The 19,195-nt window shown below is 55.7% G+C and overlaps 2 protein-coding genes across 2 annotated transcripts; both read right to left on the bottom strand.

The window, feature by feature from the left end:
• Window positions 1-1,632: 1,632 nt before the first annotated feature.
• DNAJC5G (DnaJ heat shock protein family (Hsp40) member C5 gamma) lies at window positions 1,633-3,414 on the bottom strand. Its single transcript, XM_068142921.1, has 5 exons — window positions 3,396-3,414; window positions 3,047-3,284; window positions 2,631-2,844; window positions 2,362-2,509; window positions 1,633-1,805 (listed from the first exon to the last, which is right to left on the bottom strand). Exons 1-5 carry the CDS (start codon window positions 3,412-3,414, stop codon window positions 1,723-1,725), a joined length of 702 nt encoding a protein of 233 aa, XP_067999022.1. The 3' UTR covers window positions 1,633-1,722.
• Window positions 3,415-3,690: 276 nt separating this feature from the next.
• LOC137443408 (uridine-cytidine kinase-like 1) lies at window positions 3,691-18,027 on the bottom strand. The gene is made up of 14 exons (XM_068143086.1): window positions 17,763-18,027; window positions 17,366-17,472; window positions 17,063-17,233; window positions 16,495-16,566; window positions 16,030-16,219; window positions 15,866-15,927; window positions 15,395-15,411; window positions 14,542-14,640; window positions 6,297-6,390; window positions 6,128-6,190; window positions 5,801-5,923; window positions 5,611-5,718; window positions 5,371-5,527; window positions 3,691-4,659 (listed from the first exon to the last, which is right to left on the bottom strand). The coding sequence occupies exons 1-14, from the start codon at window positions 17,971-17,973 to the stop codon at window positions 4,586-4,588; spliced, it is 1,548 nt and encodes a 515-aa protein (XP_067999187.1). The 5' UTR covers window positions 17,974-18,027; the 3' UTR covers window positions 3,691-4,585.
• Window positions 18,028-19,195: the final 1,168 nt, after the last annotated feature.

Consider the following 19,195-nt stretch of genomic DNA (forward strand, 5'->3'; position numbering starts at 1 on the left):
GCCTGGGGGAGCAGGGCAGCATGCCCTCCCTGGCAGACAGTAGGGCCAGGGTCCCCTTAGGCCCCACAGACCCTGTCCAGTGGCAGTGCCCCTAGACAGTAGTGTGGGAGGGTTCCCAGAAGGCTGCTGCCAGGACTAACCCCCCTGCCACTGCTCCCCTGACACTGACTATATTTAGGGAATGAGACACAGCCTGTGCATCTGTGGGCAGAGGCTGGTGCCTGTGGAGTGGGAGGGAAGGACAAAGGGCTCACGGTGTCATCCCTACCCCTTTTTCCCCACATGTGGCAGCACAGTCCAGCTTTGGCCCTCAGCAGGGGCACAGTCCCTGGAAGAGCCAGGAAGGAGCTAAGGAGCCTGACCAGGCAGCTAGCAGCCATGTCCAGGCTAGGAACAGGGCTCCAGGGCAGCAAGATTCACACTGAGTTGCCAGTCCTATGTCCAGGGGAGCTGCTTCTGGCAGCCAGGCTGGCCCAGGGTGGCATCACCCCCAGGGTCACAGGGAGACCAGAACACTGCTACATCACACATCAGCAGTGGGAAGAAGAGGGACAGTCTTTGTGCAGGTGCCAGTTGGGAGCAGGGTGCCCAGCCAGGCTAGTGCTGCCCCACAGTGCTAGGTCTGTGTCTGGGACAGGGGGTTGGCAGGAGTGGAACTAGATGTCAGACTTACCTCTGGGCAAGGCCAAGTCAATCAGCAGCACTGGAAGCACTTACATGTATGTGGTACCTCCCTGTCCTTGTCTTAACCCTTGAGCCTTTTGTGGCATTTTCTCCTCCCCATCCCACCAAAAGGGGCAGCAGTGAGGAAGTGGCTGCAGGAGCGTTTAGTGCCAGCTGGGTGGGCTAAAACACTTCTGCACGGCAGCAGCCCTGTGGGAGCCAGCACCAACTGGGGCACACAGAACTGACCCAGGAAAGTGACAGGAAACAGAGCAACCTACACCCTTTGAGAAAGTCATCCCTTGAGCTGCAAGTGAGACATGACCCAGCTATGCCACACCCTGTTCAGCTCATCCTCCCCACACAACCCATGGCTGCAGCCCCCCAGGTAGAGCCAGGTCCCACTCTGGAGCACTCAGGACATGTGCACAGTTCCCCTCTCATCACCTTTTAATGGTGCCATAAAACCTACATGAACCCAAGGAAAGTGCCTGTGCTGGGCCCAGCCCTGCAGAGAGCCGGCCAGCAGCAGCGAGCAAAGGGTGCAGCCAGTGCCCAGGGCTGGGGCAGGGCAAAGAGGATGGGGGCACAGAAGGCAGCACCCCAACCCCACCAGCAGCATTTGGCACCCAGCACCCATTGTGAGGGTCCCTGTGAGATTGGGCAGTGGGCTCAGCCCAGCGCCAGAGATTACAGTGCTGACGGTCTCATGAATGACAGAGCTTGGCCTGGAGAGGTCTGTGCCTGCGGCTGACAGGCTGGTGTCCCATGCCAGGCAAGGGCACAGCAGCAAGCGAGGAGGCATGGGGGATGGGGTGCAGCAGCACAGGCTCCAGGCCACCTCCACTACCGGTGCTGGGCAACAGGAGCATTGCCCCAGAACTTAAGCAGGGCTAGAAGAGCCCCTGCATTGATACTGGCTAAAATAACCTGAGATTCTAACCACCGTGACGCCGGTAAGCCGGTGCTGGTGGTGTGACTGGGGTCCCAGAAAGTAACAGTCCTAAAGGAGGATTCCAGCCCTGAGTCCTGGAGGAGATGGCAGAACCAAGGCCAGCCTCAGGCATCGTTCCTGGCGCTGACAGCTGGCAACAGCTCCACACTGGCAGGGTGGGGCTGTGACACCATGGGTATCTGTCGACCTGGAAGAGAAATGCTGTGCATCAGCCTCATACTGTGGTGCCAGCAAGTTGGTATCTGGGATGCCCCAACACCCCCACAAAGGCTCCCAAACCTCTAGCCAGCACACAGCCATAATGCAGTACCCCAACCCCATAGAGACTTCCACAAGTCACCTACTGGCAGTCCCCATAGGCACCAGTATGGCCAGCACCCAGAGAATTAAACCAGCCTGGACCATGCCTGCTCCTGCTGTGTTCTATGCTCTGGAAAGCACAGACTCATCTGTCTCTCAGTCAAAGACCTGCACAGGGGCTTCAGGGGGCCCTCACCTAGAGGCAAGCAAGGAAGGAGACAGTTCTCATGGCCTGCGTGGTGGGTCTCTCTGTCATTATCACAAGCCCCAGTCCAGCTGGGAAACACCTAGGCTTGGCAGTTCAGCAAGAGCTGCAGCCGAGTCCCACGTGAGCCGTGAGCCAGAGCTCCATCCCCTCTATGAGATGAGACACGAGCTCCCCCTGAGTCCCACACAAGATACAGCCAGGTGGTCTTGAAACAGACAGAGCCAGTCTGACTCACCACTGTCCTCTGTGTGCATCTGCGCCTCCAGGTCCTTGGGGTCAACGTACTTGTAGGACTCATCCTCCTTCGGCGGGCAGCATGTCCCACAGCAGAAGCAGCAGCAACAGCAGCAGCAGGTGAGAACGCCACAGCACAGGGCCAAGGCCTGCTGGGGCCAAGCTGTACCTGCATCCAGGTCCCCCTAAGTGCAACTGAGCTATACCAGGACTCCCACCACGGCAGCCCCGACGATGCCCAGTGCCGGGATAATCAGTAATGAGGCTCACCCGGAACCACCACTTGGACGTGAGAAAGTAGTGCTTAACGGCATCATCCCCGAACTGCTCGGCCACGTAGAGCCTTAGGGAGCCGTACTGGTCGTAGAGCCGGCGCTTGTCTTCATCGCTCAGTGTGGCGTGAGCGCTGTTGATCTCCTTGAAGCGCTCAGCGGCAGACGGGTCGTCAGGGTTCTTGTCCGGGTGGTACTTGAGGGCCAGCTTCCTGCGGGACATGCCGAGTAGGACCGGACTGGGACCTATATCGGGGCCGGGACCAGCCCTGCATGCCCGGGTGCCCCCGGGACGGTCTCCGCGCCAGGCACGCTCGACCTCACCCTCCCGGCTGGTCCCGCCCCGCCTGCCACCCGGACGGATCCCCAGGCCGCTGCCCCAGCCCCGCCGTCTCGCCTCGGTGCCCGCCGTACCGGTAAGCCCGCTTGATCTCCTCGGGGGAGCTACCCTTCTGCAGGCCGAGGACCCAATAAAGGCTCTCCCCGACCCGGGACAGCTTCCGCTGCAGCCGTCCGGGATCCGCCAAGGCGGCGGAGGCGATCGAAGGGACGGAAGAAGGGAGGCAGACGGCGACACTAGTCGCCCCGGCCCTGCCGCCACTTCCACCCCCACCGCTGTGCGCCTGCGCAGCGCCGGCAGCCGGCTCGGACACTTCCCAGCACAGGGTGATGGCCCTGTCACACGGCCCAGCACTCCCAGTAACACCCCCCTCACCTCCGTGTGTGGTGACACTCCCAGCACATAACCCAGCACCCCCAGTACCTGGTGACACCCCCACCATGTCCCCCAGTCACACCCCCTGGAACACACCAGAGCACCCCAGCATTCATTGACACACCCCTCATCCCCTCCCCACACCCAGTGACACCCCCAGCACCCCCCGTACGTGGTGACAACCCAATCACCCACACCCAGACAGTGACAGCGTAGGACACAGACACACACAATTCTATCACCTCCTCCCCTGGCACACCGTGACACCCTTGCAAGCAGGCAGCACCCCTTGCCTGTTGTCCCTCCCCCTGCCCATTGTAGGTGATGAAGCAGCAGGTGATGATGGTGGCAGGAGGTAAGATCTCAGGGTGATGATGCTCCTTTATTGGGGTACAAAACGAGGGCAGCAGGGAGGGGGCAGTGCCTGGGGCCAGGGGCACAGCCAGCAAAGGGGGGCAGGGGCCAGACACAGACCCTCAGCCCTGCTTGGAGACATGTCTGCTCCTGCTCCTGTCCCTTCAATGAAAAACCTGAGCAAGAAGGGTGGTGGCAGCTGAGCCAGGAGCCTTAGTTGGTCCCCAGGCTGACCCCGCAGAGCTGGAATCTCACTGGGAGAAGAGTGTTTGAATATCAAACCCTCTGGCCAGTGTGGGGGCAAAGCAGTCCCTGACCTCCTGGCACTGAAAACCAGGGCCTGGGAGGGGATGGAGTGTCAGATCAGTGGGGACAAGGTGGTTCCTTGCAGAGATCCCCAATCCCTGATGGTTTTCAAGTAGGTGGTGAGCCCTGCCAGAGAGCTGTGCAGGCAGCTGCACAAAATAAATACAAATAAATACAAATTCCAGCCTGGCAGCCTGCCCAGGACCAAGCCTTGGCCTGGAGAAAGTTGCAAGGGGACTGGACCCTGTACCCGCAACTTCCCCCAAGAAGAGGGTGACTGGTCCACCCCCCCCAGGCATGGGCCACAGGGAGATCACCTCGTGCAGCTGGCAGGGCTCTGGAGGCAAGGAATTGACCCTGTCCCCAGGGGCAGAGGAGCCACCATCCTTCCCTCCACCCCATCCTCCTCCTACTCCTCGGGGAGGATGGCTCCCAGAGGTGGAGGAGAGGCCAGCGGCAAGGGCCTCCTCGAGCGGGGGCTGTCAGGGCTGAGCCATGCTGTAGGTAGGTGGCACAGGCTGGCAGCTCAGAGCCCCTCTGGGGGGCACAGGCATGGACTGGCCCTGTAGCTGGCCAGCTCAGCAGTCCATGCTGTCACTCTCACACCAGGCAGAGGGGCCGTCGGTGCCAAAGTATCTGTCCCCAAAGTTACCTGAAGGATGAGGAGACAAAGTAAGGTGATGGCAGCAGCAGTCCCAAGTCCCTTGCTCTGGGGCTCCCTCAGGGAGGCCACTGGGCACCCCATAGGGCTGCTGGGGCAAGGGACTGGGGGGATTTGGCCAGTGAGTAACAGCATAGCCTGAGAGTCATTTTGGTTGGAAAAGACCTTAAAATCATCAAGTTCAGCCATTAACCCAGCTCTACCAGGTCACCACTAAACTATGTCCCTCAGCACCACATTTAACCCCCTCTAGTGATGCAGACTGCACCACTACCCTAAGCCATCTGTTCCAGTGCTCAACCACCATTTTGGGGCAGAAATTTCCCTGGTGCAACTAGAGGCTGTTTCCTCATGGTACTCACTTGTTCTTTGGGAGAAGAGGTCAACCTCCACCTCACTCCAACCTCCTTTCAGGAAGTTGTATAGAATGAGAAGGTCTCCCCTGAGCCTCCTTTTCTCCAGGCTAAACAACACCAGTTCCCTCAGCTGCTCTTTACAAGTCTTGTACTCTAGACCCTTTGCCAGCCTTGCTGCTCTTCTCTAGACATGCTTCTGCACTGCAATGTCCTTTTTGAAGTGAGGGGCCCAAAACTGAACCCACTATTTGAGATGCAACCTCACCTGTACCCAGTACAAGGGAACAATCACTGCTCTGGTGCTGCCAGCCACACTATTGCTGACACAAGCCTAGTCTGCGCTCACCAATGCCTGGGATGATGTGGAACTCCTCATTGATCCTCTTGTCCACAGCAGTGGTGATGATGCGGACACGGGGGAAGGCATAGGCCACAGAGTGTACCCCCATCTCAGCCATCAGCAGCGAAAGGAGGAAGATCCTGTCCTCCTGCACGTCATGGTCCTGCAGTACATAGTGCCATGAGAGCCCAGCTGCTGCTAGGGTGTGACCCATCACTCCTCCCCCTGCCATCCCTGACCACTCACCAGCAGGACCCTCACAGCCATCATGGCTGCGGCTCCTGTGGACACGGTGCTGTCCATGAGGATGACATAGTCCTCACTGATCTCCTTGGGAAGACGCAGGTAGTGGAGCTGAGGAGGGAAAGAACAAGAGATGGTGATCACAGTGCAGTGTCAGGGGCTCCACAGTGTCAGGGCCACAAGCGTCGCTCACCTCGGGCTCACCCGTGTCATGGTTAGTCTGGATGAGGATCTTGCCCAAGCGGATGTCCTTGCAGACAGCAGTGAGGGCCTGCTCCATGGTCTCCCCTGCGCGCAGGATGGACACGCCTGTGATCTGGGAAGGGATGAGAACGTCATTGCCTGGCACTGTGCTCCTGTGAGCTCCTGAGGCTCTAGCACCAGAGGAGGGGGAACAAGCCCCACTGAGCGGCTCATCTGTGCAGGGATGGACCCTGGAGCCACCAGGTTTTCCCAGTCTGTGCCAAGTTGGGGCAGTCATGTGCTGGTGGGGAAGAAAGGGGACAGGACAACACCTCACCCGCTGCCTGTGGAACCGCTTTCCTTCGTACACTGTCCCCTGAGGTGTCTCCACAGTGACCGACTGCAGGAAGGGGAGAAGTGAGTGTGGATGAAACCTGTCATTTGCATGGCCCCAGGCTCAGGAGGGGGAATGTGGCTGTGGCCACACCTGAGGAGTGGCTGCTCACCTTGAGCGGCAGGAAGGAGAGGGCGTGTTCAATTAACAGCCTCATCAGGCGCTTGGAGTAAAAGATGAATTCATCCCTAGTTGTGTCCTTGTTCCTGTGGAGGGAAGACAACAGCATGAGATGAGAGCAGAGTCCTCGCTCCACCCCAAAGACAGGGCTCAAAGAAAACTGAGAGCCTAGGAGCTCTCAGGGAGGTGACATAGGGCTCACTGAAGAGCTAGGGTGGTGTCTGGAAAGGAGCACATGGTCAAGCCATGTGTTTGGTTCCCCTGTAAGTGGGGAACAGAGCCTGCAGCAGATCACTCAGGTCAGATGCACTGAAAGGATGCCACGAGAAGCTGCTCAGCCATCTTTGGGACGTGGGACAGCTCAGGGCCGACCTTGCACAGTGGGCTAGCTGGACTAGAAAAGTGAATAAAGCCAATGGCAGAGGAGGAATAAGTGAGCAAATATCAGCAGCCTGGTGTAGATGCACACCCTGACCCCGAACAAAGATGAGGCAGGTGCCACAGAAGCAGGTACAGAAGTGCAGCATCACTTGCTCTGAGCACAACCTCTCATTGCTGCTGATCCTCTGCTGGAGGATTTGTAGGTCTGGAAATTCAGGACACAGCTACATTAAAAGGACCAGGAGAAGAACAAGTGGCAGGAGCAGCAGGACATCAGGCAGCACCAGTAGTTCTGGGGCAATAGAATCTTGGGAGCAAGTGGCAAGTGTTCCACACGGGCCCTGTCGGGGAAGCACAGAGTGCAACAGGGATACAGTCAGGACGAACCAGGCACAGCCAGACAGCTGGCTCTGGGAGCACCTGGATGTGGAAGAGCCAGGCCACACCCCATCCAGGAGCTTGCTGGGATACCAGGAATAGGAAAACACACAACACTTTCCCAAGTCCTCTCCATTTACGGACCAGGTTGGAGATAAACCACTGCTGGGAACCAGACAGATTTAAAACACCTGCTGTTGTCTCACCACAACACTGACATGCTGTGGGCAGCAAGAAATAAATAAGAATGAAACCACAATGGGCTTGTAACTCAGGACACCTCCCTCCCCTTCTCCCTTTGGAGTAAAGGCAACTAATCCCATGCTAATCCCAGTGTTGGGGCAGAGGGGAAAGAGGCTTTTCTTATTAGGAGCATTCTGATCATCAGCATGCTTGTGCTGCAGCCCAACCCTCCAATCACACAAGAAAAAAACCCTTCAGAAAGCATCAGGTTTGCTGCACACACAGTTCCTGCCGCACAGCAGTACAGGCGTGTGGCACCATCCTGACCAGCAGGACTGGGACCAGTCCAACATCACTCAAAGGGCGAGCAGAAATGCTCCTTCACCAGCATGGCCAGTCAAGGCAGAGTACCTCAGCAAAAGGTCACTGAGTAGGAAAGAAGGAGAACCTGGCATGTGCTTGTGGTTTAAAACGTGACTGTAATGACTCCATCAATATCCATCTATACCACTCAGCTGCTTTGGTAGAAGAGCACATAGCAGGCTGAGATGTAAGCACTGTTTCACTGGAGAACTATCAAAACCAAGCTCCTGGCTGAACAGCAGCCAGAGGCAGATGGACACAGAACAACCATGGTTAACAGGACACAGATGAAATCTGTTCTCTTGCGACCCGGCTCTAAGGCCATGCAGCCTGCACACACCCCCAGTATTGTCCAGAAGCTGCAGGGAACAAAGGAACCCTGCAGACGTTTCCCAGTGTCCAGATGGAAGAGGTGGAGCTGGCAGCAGTCCAGGAGAGGCAGAAGGATATTCAATATTTTTACTCTGTATTTTAAGACATCATCTGCCAATTCTTACATCTCACCAAGATGACAGACAGCACAGTCAACACTGCTCAGAAGGACAAACAGCTGCTACTATCATGAGACATTTTTGTAGCCAGACCTGGGTAACATACCCAAGAGTGTTGCAGTGACCAGAAAACTCAACCACCAGAGTGGAAATACTGGAGGACTCCTGGAGAAGACAGAAAATCAGTTATGCTCTGGAAGAAACAAGCACCCTGCCCACAGCTCCTCAGCGTGGGCTGTCAGCACACACTTTAATCCATGTGTGGACTTCCCCTACACAGACCCACAGTAGCAGCTCTGGAGGCATCCCACACCAGCTGAGCCCCAGGTACCCAGGCCCACAGCTGCCTCTGACAAGTCCCACAGTGGCCCCAGGGCTGTTCTGCCATGCAAGGGGCAGTTGGTTGCCCTGGTCAACCCTGACCTGGGTGGGACAGGATCATTAGTGCTCAGACCAGAGGTAGGTTCCTCCACAGCCTCCAAAAGGTGTTGCAGGATGAAGAAGCATCCCTGTCCCTGTGCTACGAGGGCCCCAGCATGCCTGCCTTTTAGAATCATGGAATCATTTTGGTTGGAAAAGACCTTTAAAATTATCAAGTCTAACTGTTGACTGCTCACTGCCAGGTCACCACTAAACCATGTCCACTAGCACCACAACTACATGACATTTAAACCTCTCCAGAGATGGGGACTCCATCACTGCCCTGAGCAACCTGTTCCAGTCCTTGACAACACTTTGAGGTCTTGTGTCCAACCTAAACCTGCTCTGGCACAAGTTGAGGCTGTTTTCTCTTGTTCTATCACTTGCTTTTTGGCAGAGGAGACAGACCCCCACCTCTCTCCAGCCTCCTTTCAGGGAGTTGTAGAGAAGAGGAAGGTCTCCCCTGAGCCCTCTTTTCTTCAGGATGAACAATCCCAGTTCCCTCACCTGCTCTTCCTAAGACTTTTGTCCTAGACTTTTCATGAGCTTTGTTGTCCTTACACACCCCAACACCTCAAGGTCCTTCTTGCAGCAAGAGGCCCAAAACAGAGGCAAAGGCAACCAATAAACTTCTCATCCAGAGGACAAGCATCTGCCAGCAGTACAAGGGGGAAAGGGTGCTGCAGGGGAGGGCAGCCCTGACATGCCCCAGCAGCAGCAGAGGACCCTTCCTGTAGTAGTCAGAGCAGGACTGTTCCAGCCATGCCTCCATGCCATCTGTATGTCAGCTCTGCTCACCTTGTCTCTTCATAGCATAGGTTTGGACACCTGTGCTGCAGCTCAGGTAAAGCCCAAGGATACACACTGACCCAGGTGCTGCCCACCACTCAACAGGAGGTAGCCAAACCACATCAATGTGCACATCCCTGCAAAAGGCTCCCAGTGAGCTCCATCTCAGCAGGAGATGGCAGGAAAGCACCAGGGGCCTGACAGGGACCAGCAAGCATCTGCCTGGGAGTCTGACACAGCATCGGCTCAGTTCAGCAAGAGGAGTGTCAGCAGCTGAAAGCCAGCCAGCACACTCCAGCCCTGAGGAAACCTGAGCACAGAGAAGTCTCGCATCTGAATTACCTTGTCTCGTGTTGGCAGCTTCCTAGTGCACAGGAGCACCTCGCCCTGCTCTTTACTCCATCATCAACAGCCACACGCTCTCGAGGGCAGCTCCAGCAGGGGACAATGTGTCCTGTCAGAGCCCAAAGTCCAAAGTTTCAGGGCAAGAGCAAACCTGAAGAGAAGCTGTGCAACAGGGCATGGACCAGAGCCTTTTCATGAGTATGTGGGCACCAAAATGTAAGTGGTGGAAAGGAAACTGGGGGGCACTAAGAAGAGTGTGGCCAGCAGGTCAAGTGAGGATTTCCTCCCCTCTACTCTGAACTAGTAAGGCTGCATCTGGAGTCCTGGATCAAGTTCTGGGCTCCCCAGTTCAAGAGAAACTGGGAAGTACTGGGGAGAGTCCAGCAGAGGCTACAGAGATGCTAAGGGGACTGAAGCATCTCTTTGACAAGAAAAGGCTGAAAAATCTGGGGCTTTTCAGCCTGGAGCAGGGCAAACTGATCAATATCTAAAGGGTGACAATCACAGAATGTTAGGCATTAGAAGGAACCCTCAGAGATCACCTAGACCAATCCCCCCACCAAAGCAGGATCACCTAGGGCAGGCCACACAGGAACACACCCAGGCAGGTTTTTTAAGTCTCCAGAGAAGGAGAATCCATAAACTCTCTGGGCAGCCTGTTCCAGTGCTCCATCACCCTCACCATAAAGAGGTTTCTTCTCATGTTGAGATGGAATCTCCTGTGTTCCCAGAGACTGAGGCCAGACTCTTCAGTGGTACCTAGCAACAGGACAAGGGGCAGTGGGTACAAACTGCAAGCCAAGAGGTTTCATCTATACATGAAGAAGGAAAATCTTTCCTGTGAAGGTGCTGGAGCATTGGGCTAGGATGCCCAGAGAGGTTGTGGAGTCTCCTCTGGAGAGATTCCAAACCCGTCTGGACATGGCCCTGGGTAACCTGCTCTGGGTAAACCTCCTTTAGCAGAGGACTTGACCTTAATGATCTCCAGAGGCCTCTTTCAATTCCCACCATGCTGGGATTCTGTGAAATGTTGCTCTTGTGGCAGAAAGAGCCTGAGATACTTCAGGGATGTTGAGGAGCAACAAGGACTGTTCAAGTACTGTGGCATGAAACACTACTACTGGCTCTGGAGGTCTGGACCCTGATACTGAAGCATCTTGTAAGTTGGAAGACTCACACCCTTATCACTGTCCATTCTCAGCCTGATCACAGAATGCTTGAGTGGGAATGGACCTTAAAGGTCATCTAAGTCCAGCTCCCCTACAGTCAGGGGGGACAACTAGAACAGGTTGCTCAGAGACCTGTCCAATTTGACCTGGAACATTTCCAGGTATGGAGCATTTGCCACCTCTTTGGGCAACCTGGGCCAGTATCTCATCACCCAATGAAACATGAATAAAATCATTCAGCCACTCAGTTCCTGCTTCTTCACAACAGAAAATCTCTCTGGAAGCCATTTGTCCCAGGACACCAAGCCTGACTATGGTAAATGCTCATCTGCTGCCATGGCATCATCTTCCTGGTAGGCCCTCAGAGACAGAAGGATGGAGCACAGTTGAGCCTCCAGTGTTGAACAACAGGAAAACAGCATTGGCCAGCAGCAGCCTGGCAAGTAAAATTAACAGAATGTCTCTGAGGAAGGGAATGGGAAAGGCACGATGGAAAAGAGAGAGCTGGAGGGAAACCCTGGCTCACAGCTCACTGGTGCATCCATAGACACCCAGTTTGGTTCACTAGGGCACTGTCACTGCAGAATGAGGCCAAGAAGAAATCAGGTTTGCCAAGACAAAAGTAAGTCCATGCTGGGAGGTGCAAGAAGCTTGGTGAAAGGTGTTTGTTCAATCCTTGCCAGCATGGAGCAGTCCAGGAAGCCCCCCAGGCAGGGAGTGGTATTCCTGAAGTGGAGGAGCCCAGAGGGTCGCATGTGAGGACCATTAACAGCTCCATGCCGTGCTGAAGTCACGCAGAAGCAAGTGCTGCCAAGTATCACCTACAAGTACTAGAAATACCACGTTGCCTTGTCACTGAACACAGGCACTCTTCACCAAGAGAGCTCCTCAGATTTGGGCTCTTAGTGACAGCACCGCCTCAGCTTTCCCTTCTGAGGCTGCAGCAGGATTTGAGGGGGTGGCTGGCAGGCCAAGTCAACACCCCTCATAAATGCGGTGTTTTTCATTTACCATCTGGAAGAGGCAAAGTCCTCCTCCCAGCAGCTCTGCCACTCACACAGCTAACACCAGCAGCACAGCTGGACTCCAACTGCAGCCTGCACAGCCTGCCCTCCTGCATGCTCCTAAATCCAAGCAGATGAAGATTATCAGAGGCTTGTGGCAGAAAGGTGGAGGCACCATGGGCTGTTCCTGGCAAGGCAAAAGGACACAGACTTTGAGGAGGAAGAAATAAACAGCAGCTACACACCAGAGAGGACTTGGTGCCTGCCCTTCTGGGTAGGGCAGGCTGAACCTGGCTCGCTCAAGAGCGGCACACAATAGAGTCATGCTGCTGGCTCTTCCAGGGAACAGGATGAGTTAGAGGTGAACAGTCAATGCCACAGATAGTGAGCAGGAAGGGCACAGACAGGCATGCTGCCACACAAAGACTTCATTCTTCTCTCCCTTCATAACCCTGGGTAAGGGAAAACAGCTGACAACACTCAGGCTCTGGAGATGCCTTTCCCCCAGGGTATCCTGTTCACCTCTACCATTGAGTGCACAGAGCAGGGGAGCTGGAGAAACTGGCTTAATCCACAGAAGTCAGCCACCGCCAGAGCAAAAGATGCCGGAGGGACAAGGTGATACCAGCTCCAAAGTTTCCTTAACTAGACCAGAAGTCAGAACAGCATAGTAGGACTCCACCTAGTGGTGAGGGGCTTCAGACACTGGCATGGGACTGACCAGAGCACCGGCAGCGTGAAGCACATCGTTTGGCTTTTGACTGTTGCAAACTGCTCCAGGTGTCTGTGCTTCAACAGGGGGTCATAGAACCACATAATCATTTTAGTTGGAAAAGACCTTTCAGATCATCAAGTCCAACAGTTAACAGGTTACTAGCACTGCCAGGTCACCACTAAACCATGGCCCTCAGCACCACAACTACGTGGCTTTTAAGCCCCTCCATAGATGATGACTCCATCACAGCCCTGGGCAGCCTGATCCAGGAAATTGTTCCTCATGCTCAACCTAAACCTCTCCTGGTGCAACTTGAGGGTACTTCCTGTTGCTTGTTCCTTGGAACTGATTCCCACCTCTCTTCAACCTTCTCTCACCAACAACCCCAGCTCTCTCAGCTGCTCCTCAAAAGATTTATGCTTTAGATCCCTTAGAAACCACAGAGAAGCCTGGAGAAGAATCACAAACACCATGCTTCCTACAAAGAGGTGTAAGCATGTGTGTGGTGTGAGATTACATTCTCCAAACCAACATGTGGGTGCTGGTGGCCAGCCACAGTGTCAGGAGGTGGGAGGAGGAGCCCTGCTGAGATCAGCATCCCCTCACTGTTCTACAACTCAGGAACAGTATTCAGTATTCCTAAGGTTGGAAGGGACCTCAAAGATCATCGAGTCCAACCTGTCACCACAGACCTCATGACTAGAGTAGGGAGGACACTACTGCCCACTGCAGGCTTGAACTCACAACCTTCCCATTAAGGGCCTTATGCGCTACCAACTGAGCCACATTGGAAGCCACAGACACACAGAGGCTAAAGCTTTTGCAGCTGCAGGAAACAAGGGACATTTTAGTGGTCCTATAGAATGCAGCTCTTGGCCCTATACCAATTCCACTGTCACCTGGGAAAAATGAGCATTGGTGGGGAATGATCAAGTGATATCAACATTGTGGAAGCAGCAGCAGCTTGGGTCCTTCTCTAAATGGCTCTAAAACAAAGCACCTCAGAAGAGGGGCAGAAAGGGCACCTCGCCTCATGCCACCTACTACTACATCTCTGCTTCATCTAGGCCAGAGCCAACCAGTCCCTCATAAAAAAAGCCTGCCTGTGGCTCAAAAGTCATCCCAGAGCAGATATGCCAAGGTCTTGTCAACAAAAAAAGTGTCTGCATGCTGGAGCCAGCTCTGTTTAGCTGTTCTGCTCCACAAAACCATCTTCATCCAAACCCCTAAATGCAGCAGAGGGAAAAGTCACACCAGGTTTTGTACTGTGGTCCTGCAGACCAGCCCTTCCATGGGAAGGATATCCCTCAGGAGTGCTGGGAACTGATCTTAATGAGACTGTCTGGATCCCATGCTGTGGGCAGGGTTAAAAGTGATCTCGCTCAGCATGAGATTATCACTGAAGCCTTCAGCTGACAGCTGTGACCTAGAGATGGGTGAGCTGAGGCTGAGCTCCTTCTCAGAAACAAGAGGAACAGATAGAAGTTTTGCATGACCCTGATGAATTGTAACTGAGTGAACATGATGAGCCTGTATAAATAACATTACTGAGGATTCTGTGCTCAGCAGTATGAATTTGAGTGACCATCCCAAGCAAAGGAGAGGAGTTGGAATTGATGGAAATTAAGGAAGAACCCATTCAACCTAGAGTCAGGAGAAGATCAAGAAGTCCCAGGGGCAAGCGGAACAAGAGAGAGTGAAACTGAGTACATGGGTAAAGTTGCCTGTGCCAAAAATCCAGCCAGTGGAAAGGATGAATAACTTGTTCAGCAGCTGCATCGAGATGCACAGGGTTGGCATTGAGAGCTGATGCAATAGAGCATAAGGCTTTAAAGAGTCCAGGGACACCGCTGTGAGGTCCTTCTGTGGAGGCACCAGCTGGAGCTCACCCTGCTGCTGCATCACACTATTAACTCATGCATTTTCATGAGACATGATGCTCGAGATTGCTTTGGGACACCAAGAGCTTGGCTTGTGCTACTTTAAGGCAGCCATGTACCTGATGATAGTGTGCATGCCTCGGACCTGCGGCGTGTTCTCCAGGACACTCAGCGTCTTCGGCAAGGGCTGCCCTTGGTGGGCAGAGGCCAGAGCTGCCCTGTAACAGTGAAGCAGCACTCAGAGCTGCACAGCACACACACACATACACAGAGCCACTGTGCTGGACCTCCTTGGAGGGACATGGCCCCTGGGTGATGGAAGGCTCCTCCTAGAGAACCCACTGCACAGGCTGGACACCACAAAGTGTTTGGCCTTCCCACCCTGATCTCCATGTCTGGCACCAAGCACAGATCCCAAAGCAGCATCACCCTGGGGCAAGCCTCCCCCAACCACAAACCCAGCCATCGGCAGCCTCTGCAGCACACAAGGCTCTGCCAGCACCTGGGCAGCCGGAGCTGCTCCACACATACCCCGAGACAGGGCTGTAGGAGCTGTATGTGCTGTGCCAAGGGATAAGGAATGTCCTGTGAGGCTGACTCATGGAGTCCCAGAGAACAAGGACTGTCCAGGGCACACCTCCCATAGGAGAGAGCAGATTGGGGCACTCCAGTGCTCAGGGAAGTAAACATGCTCCAGAAAAGCACAGAATTTGTGCAAGGAGCCCATCTCATAAGTCAAGCATAGCTGCCGTGGGACAGGTCATACAGGAGCCCATGGCCACAGTGAGACAACCCCCAGGAAGCTGCATGTGGAACAGCTCCCTCATCTGTCAAGAAGCAGCAGCCATGGTTCAGCATCTTGACAAAAGTTTTTCCCAACAGAGACTCGGGCAGGACTCAGAGGGGTGCTGGAAGTCCTCCACCTCCAGCCCAGGAACTGGCCCTGCTGAGGTGGGAGGTGTCTCCACGTACCTGACGGTGATCTCACGCTGAGTGGTGGAGCACAGTCATCCAGCATGGCCAAAGGGGACAGAAAAGAACACCCAGTCAATGCAATGGCCAGGCACAACTACCTGAGCAGCCCCATTCAGCTCCCACCCCACTTCTGGAGCAGGAAAGCCACAGCTGGGTACACCTGGGAATAAGGGTGGCCTGTGGGGTGAACCCAGGGGCAAGGGAGAGTAAGTGGGGACAGCTAAGACCAGAAGGGCTGAAGGGAACAGTGAGTGAATGAGGCCAAGAATCTTCATTTTTCCAACCCTTGTCTCTAGTTCCCCAGCCCGGTGTTGCAGCTCAGTCTGCCCTGAGAGCTGCACCAAAACCTTCTGTAAAGAGAGGTGACATGAGAGCACAGGGTTCTATGAGCAGTCACATCCTACTCTCTGCATGCAGAGTACTCATTCTCCTCGCCTGCACGTGCAGCGATCACAGCCCATCCCTCACCTTCTCCAGCTGGCTGTGCACATGCTGCACAATGAGGTCCAGGGCCACAAAGTTTTCCCCACCTGCCAGGAGAGAGAAGAAGGTGGGTCAGATGCACGGTGCCCAACCCCTCCCAGAACATTCACTTCTGACACCCAGCTGAGGTCTGGCAAACAGAGTCTCACCTCTGGGCACCACAATGTCAGCAACCTGCACGGTGGGCTCAATGTACTGCTCAAAGGCTGGTTTCACAAACTTGTTGTACTGCTTGATGACACCCACAATGTCACGCCCCCGCTCCATGATGTCACGCTGCAGTCGCCGCACCAGCCGGATGTCAGAGTCCGTGTCCACGAACACTTTCATGTCCAGGAGCTGGAAAACTGGGAGGGGTGAGCATCCCCTTTGCATTCCCCTGTCAGACCTGTCTCGCTCCCAGCACCCAGCAATGGCACCTCTGAAGCCCTGGCACGGAGGTGCTCTGCCACAAGCACCTGGTGACCTCTCCCGCCATAGCCTCCAGCCACTGCCCAGACCCAGTGCCAACAAGGGCTGTACCAGGGCAGTGCCCATAGCAGCCACAGAACACCATGACACATCTCCCACACCACGCACCAAGAGAGGCCACCAGCCCCATCAGGCAGCAATACCTTCAGCAACTCCTTGTTGGCAAAAGCCAGTATTCCCTCAAACACGATGACGTTGGCTCCATACACTGTTTTCTGTGGGGAGATGAGAGCTGTACTCATCCTCACAAGCACTACAGCAATATCAGCATTCAGCAAAGACAACACCCCCACCCCTGACCACAACACCCATGGGCAGGGCTCCCCATAATCATCCAACCTTTACAGGTCCTCCTCATCATCCAACCTCTACAGGGTGTTTCTCTTATGCCCACATTCACCCAGAACCCCAAACTTCTGTTCAACACCTTCCTCACAGCCTCATCCTCTCTGCACTCCTCCAGGCTCCTGACCACAGCCTCTCCCTGAACTGCACTGGCTCATTTCCATGTCCCTCAATCTCTCTGTGCTCCCTCCCTGCCTGCCTCTACATCCTAAATTACCCCAGATTAAAACTCCTACACCTGATTGCTCCAGTCCCCTCCTATGCTCCCTAACCCTGTTTGCAGCCACCCACCCCTTTCCTGGGAGCTCTACCCAGGGTGTCCACCCCACCCACCCTCTTGGGGCCTTGGTCCCATGTGGCACCTACCCACTCGCGGCGACGGCTGTGCGTGGTGAAGTCATAGACTGGCACCTTCACGCTCTTGCCCTTCTTGAGCTTGCGGAGGACACTGACAAGCAGCTCAAAATCAAAGGCATCAGGGTGGTCAAAATTGTAGTCACTGCGGGCTGCCAGGGCCTGCTGCCCCTCATCCAGCACCTGCGAGCACCGGCATCGCTTAGCGCCACCCCATGGACACTGGCACCGCTCAGCACCGTGCCAGCCCCACAGACGCTAACACCACTCAATACCGTGTTGGACCCCTCCAGATCTGCAGCCCCCAGCACTCACCTTGTAGAAGGAGTCCATAGAGAGCAGCACTACCCAGGGCACGTCCAGTGCCTCGATGATCCGTGTTGCCACCGTCGTCTTACCCGAGGCACTGCCGCCGCACAGACCTAGGGGCAAGCGGTGGGGCAGCGCGGTGCCCACAGCTGCATTACTGCCCCGCGCCCAGCTCCAACCTCATCCCACTTCCATCCCCGATCCCAGCTTCGACTGGCTCCCGCCGGTCACATCGCTTCCCTGGCTGTGGCACAAGCCCCAGCTGTCATTTCCCTGGGCCCAGATCCAGCACCGTCGCCCGGCTCCCCCCCTTTCACAGCTCGGCCCCGGTCCTGGTTCCATCCCATCCCCAGCTCCATCCGCTCCCTTTCCCAGTCCGGGCCCGGCCCTTCCCGCCGCTCACCGATGACGAAGGCCTCGTCCACGGGTGCACCGGTCTCGCTGTACCAGGGCGGCCGCCCCGCCGTATAGATGGTCCGTTTGCTGGTCCGCAGCAGCGGCGGCTCCGGTTTGCACTGGCTGGCGGTCTGCCGCCGCGGGGCCAGCGGCAGCCGGCTCAACAGCGAGCCCAGCGCGCCAGGTGGCTCGGGACCCGCCGTGCCCGCCGCCGCCATCTCCCCGCGCTGCCACGGGCCGCTCCGGTCGGAACGGGCCGCAGAGGCTGCTGGGACGGGCCGCAGCCGCGCACGGCTCCCGACGGCTCCCGGCAGCCCCCGCGCCGGACACGCCCCGAACCCCGCCCGCCGCCGCATGGGTGTGACACAGCGGCCCCGGTCCCGAGTTATCGAGTCGCGACCCGCGGCCCCGTGCCCAGCATAAACGGACCGTCCCGGGCCAGACCCTTATGGCTTTTCCCCGCCCCTGCCCCCGCTCTGGCCCGGTCATCCGGAGCCATTGCCCGGGATCATAGGCAGAGTCCCTGGGGATGGAGACCCCACCACCGCTCCCGTCTCCCTAGAGAGGGACCTTCCCGGAATCCACTTTATGTCTGTTGCCCCTGGTCTTGGCACTGAGCGCACTGGCTTCATCCTCTTGGCACAGACCTGTCTTCGACCCCCCTCAGCCTTCTCTGCTCTGGGCTGAGCAGCCCCAGCTCCCCCAGCTTACTGCCACAGCAGAGACATTCTAGTTCCTTCAGCATCTCGGTGACCACTCGTTGGACCCTCTCCAGTGTTACCATATCTCTCTTGTGCTGTGGAGCCCAGCACTCCTGAGGTGATCTCAACAGTGCTGAGCAGAGGGGAAGGACCATCCTCCCCCTCAAGTGGCAGTGTTTTTCCCCTGCAGCCCAAGACACCATCTGCTGCTTTTGAAGCAACAGCACATTGATGGTTCATGGTCATCTCGGGGTCCACCAGGACCCTGGGGTCTTTATCAATTTGTCTGTTTCTCGGCACGTACTGGTGGTGTGGCGCTGTTCCTCCCCAGGGGCAGGACTCAGCTGAACTTAAGGAGGTTCCTGACAGTCCATTTCTCTAGCCTGTTCAGGTACTCCTGCACTCGGTGCACAGCTGCTCCTCCCATCCTGGTGCTAAGGGTACGCTCTGCCCTATCCTATAGATTGTTAATGAAGACATTAAATGGGGCTAGAGTCAGTATTGACCCCTGGGGTACACTGATCCTAACTAGCCTCCACCTTGACTTTGTGCTGCTGATCAGCATCCTACGGGTCTGCCTCTGCAGGTAGTGTCCAATGCACTTCACTATCTGCTCCTCCAGTCCATGCTTCCATAGTTTCTTCAGGAGGATCTGAGGGGACACAAAAGCCTCCCTGGAGTGGGGGTAGACAGCATCCACTGTGAATTTGCCTAGGTCATCACTTCATTGAAGAGGGCG

This window comes from Melanerpes formicivorus, unplaced genomic scaffold (assembly GCF_026170545.1).
Source record: "Melanerpes formicivorus ecotype bairdi unplaced genomic scaffold, bMelFor1.0.p_v2 SCAF_9, whole genome shotgun sequence".
NCBI lineage: Eukaryota > Metazoa > Chordata > Aves > Piciformes > Picidae > Melanerpes > Melanerpes formicivorus.

Excerpts from the sequence above, each read along its gene's own strand:
- DNAJC5G (XM_068142921.1), bottom strand. Across the intron at positions 2,845-3,046 it reads GAGATCAAGCGGGCTTACCG|GAAGCTGGCCCTCAAGTACC; the intron begins GTACGGCGGGCA and ends CATGTCCCGCAG. Across the intron at positions 2,510-2,630 it reads CGTCCAAGTGGTGGTTCCGG|GCCTTGGCCCTGTGCTGTGG; the intron begins GTGAGCCTCATT and ends TGGCCCCAGCAG.
- LOC137443408 (XM_068143086.1), bottom strand. The coding sequence starts at position 17,973 with ATGGCGGCGGCGGGCACGGCGGGTCCCGAGCCACCTGGCGCGCTGGGC. Across the intron at positions 17,234-17,365 it reads CTATGGACTCCTTCTACAAG|GTGCTGGATGAGGGGCAGCA; the intron begins GTGAGTGCTGGG and ends CGGTGCTCGCAG. Across the intron at positions 5,528-5,610 it reads TGGCTGTGAGGGTCCTGCTG|GACCATGACGTGCAGGAGGA; the intron begins GTGAGTGGTCAG and ends TATGTACTGCAG.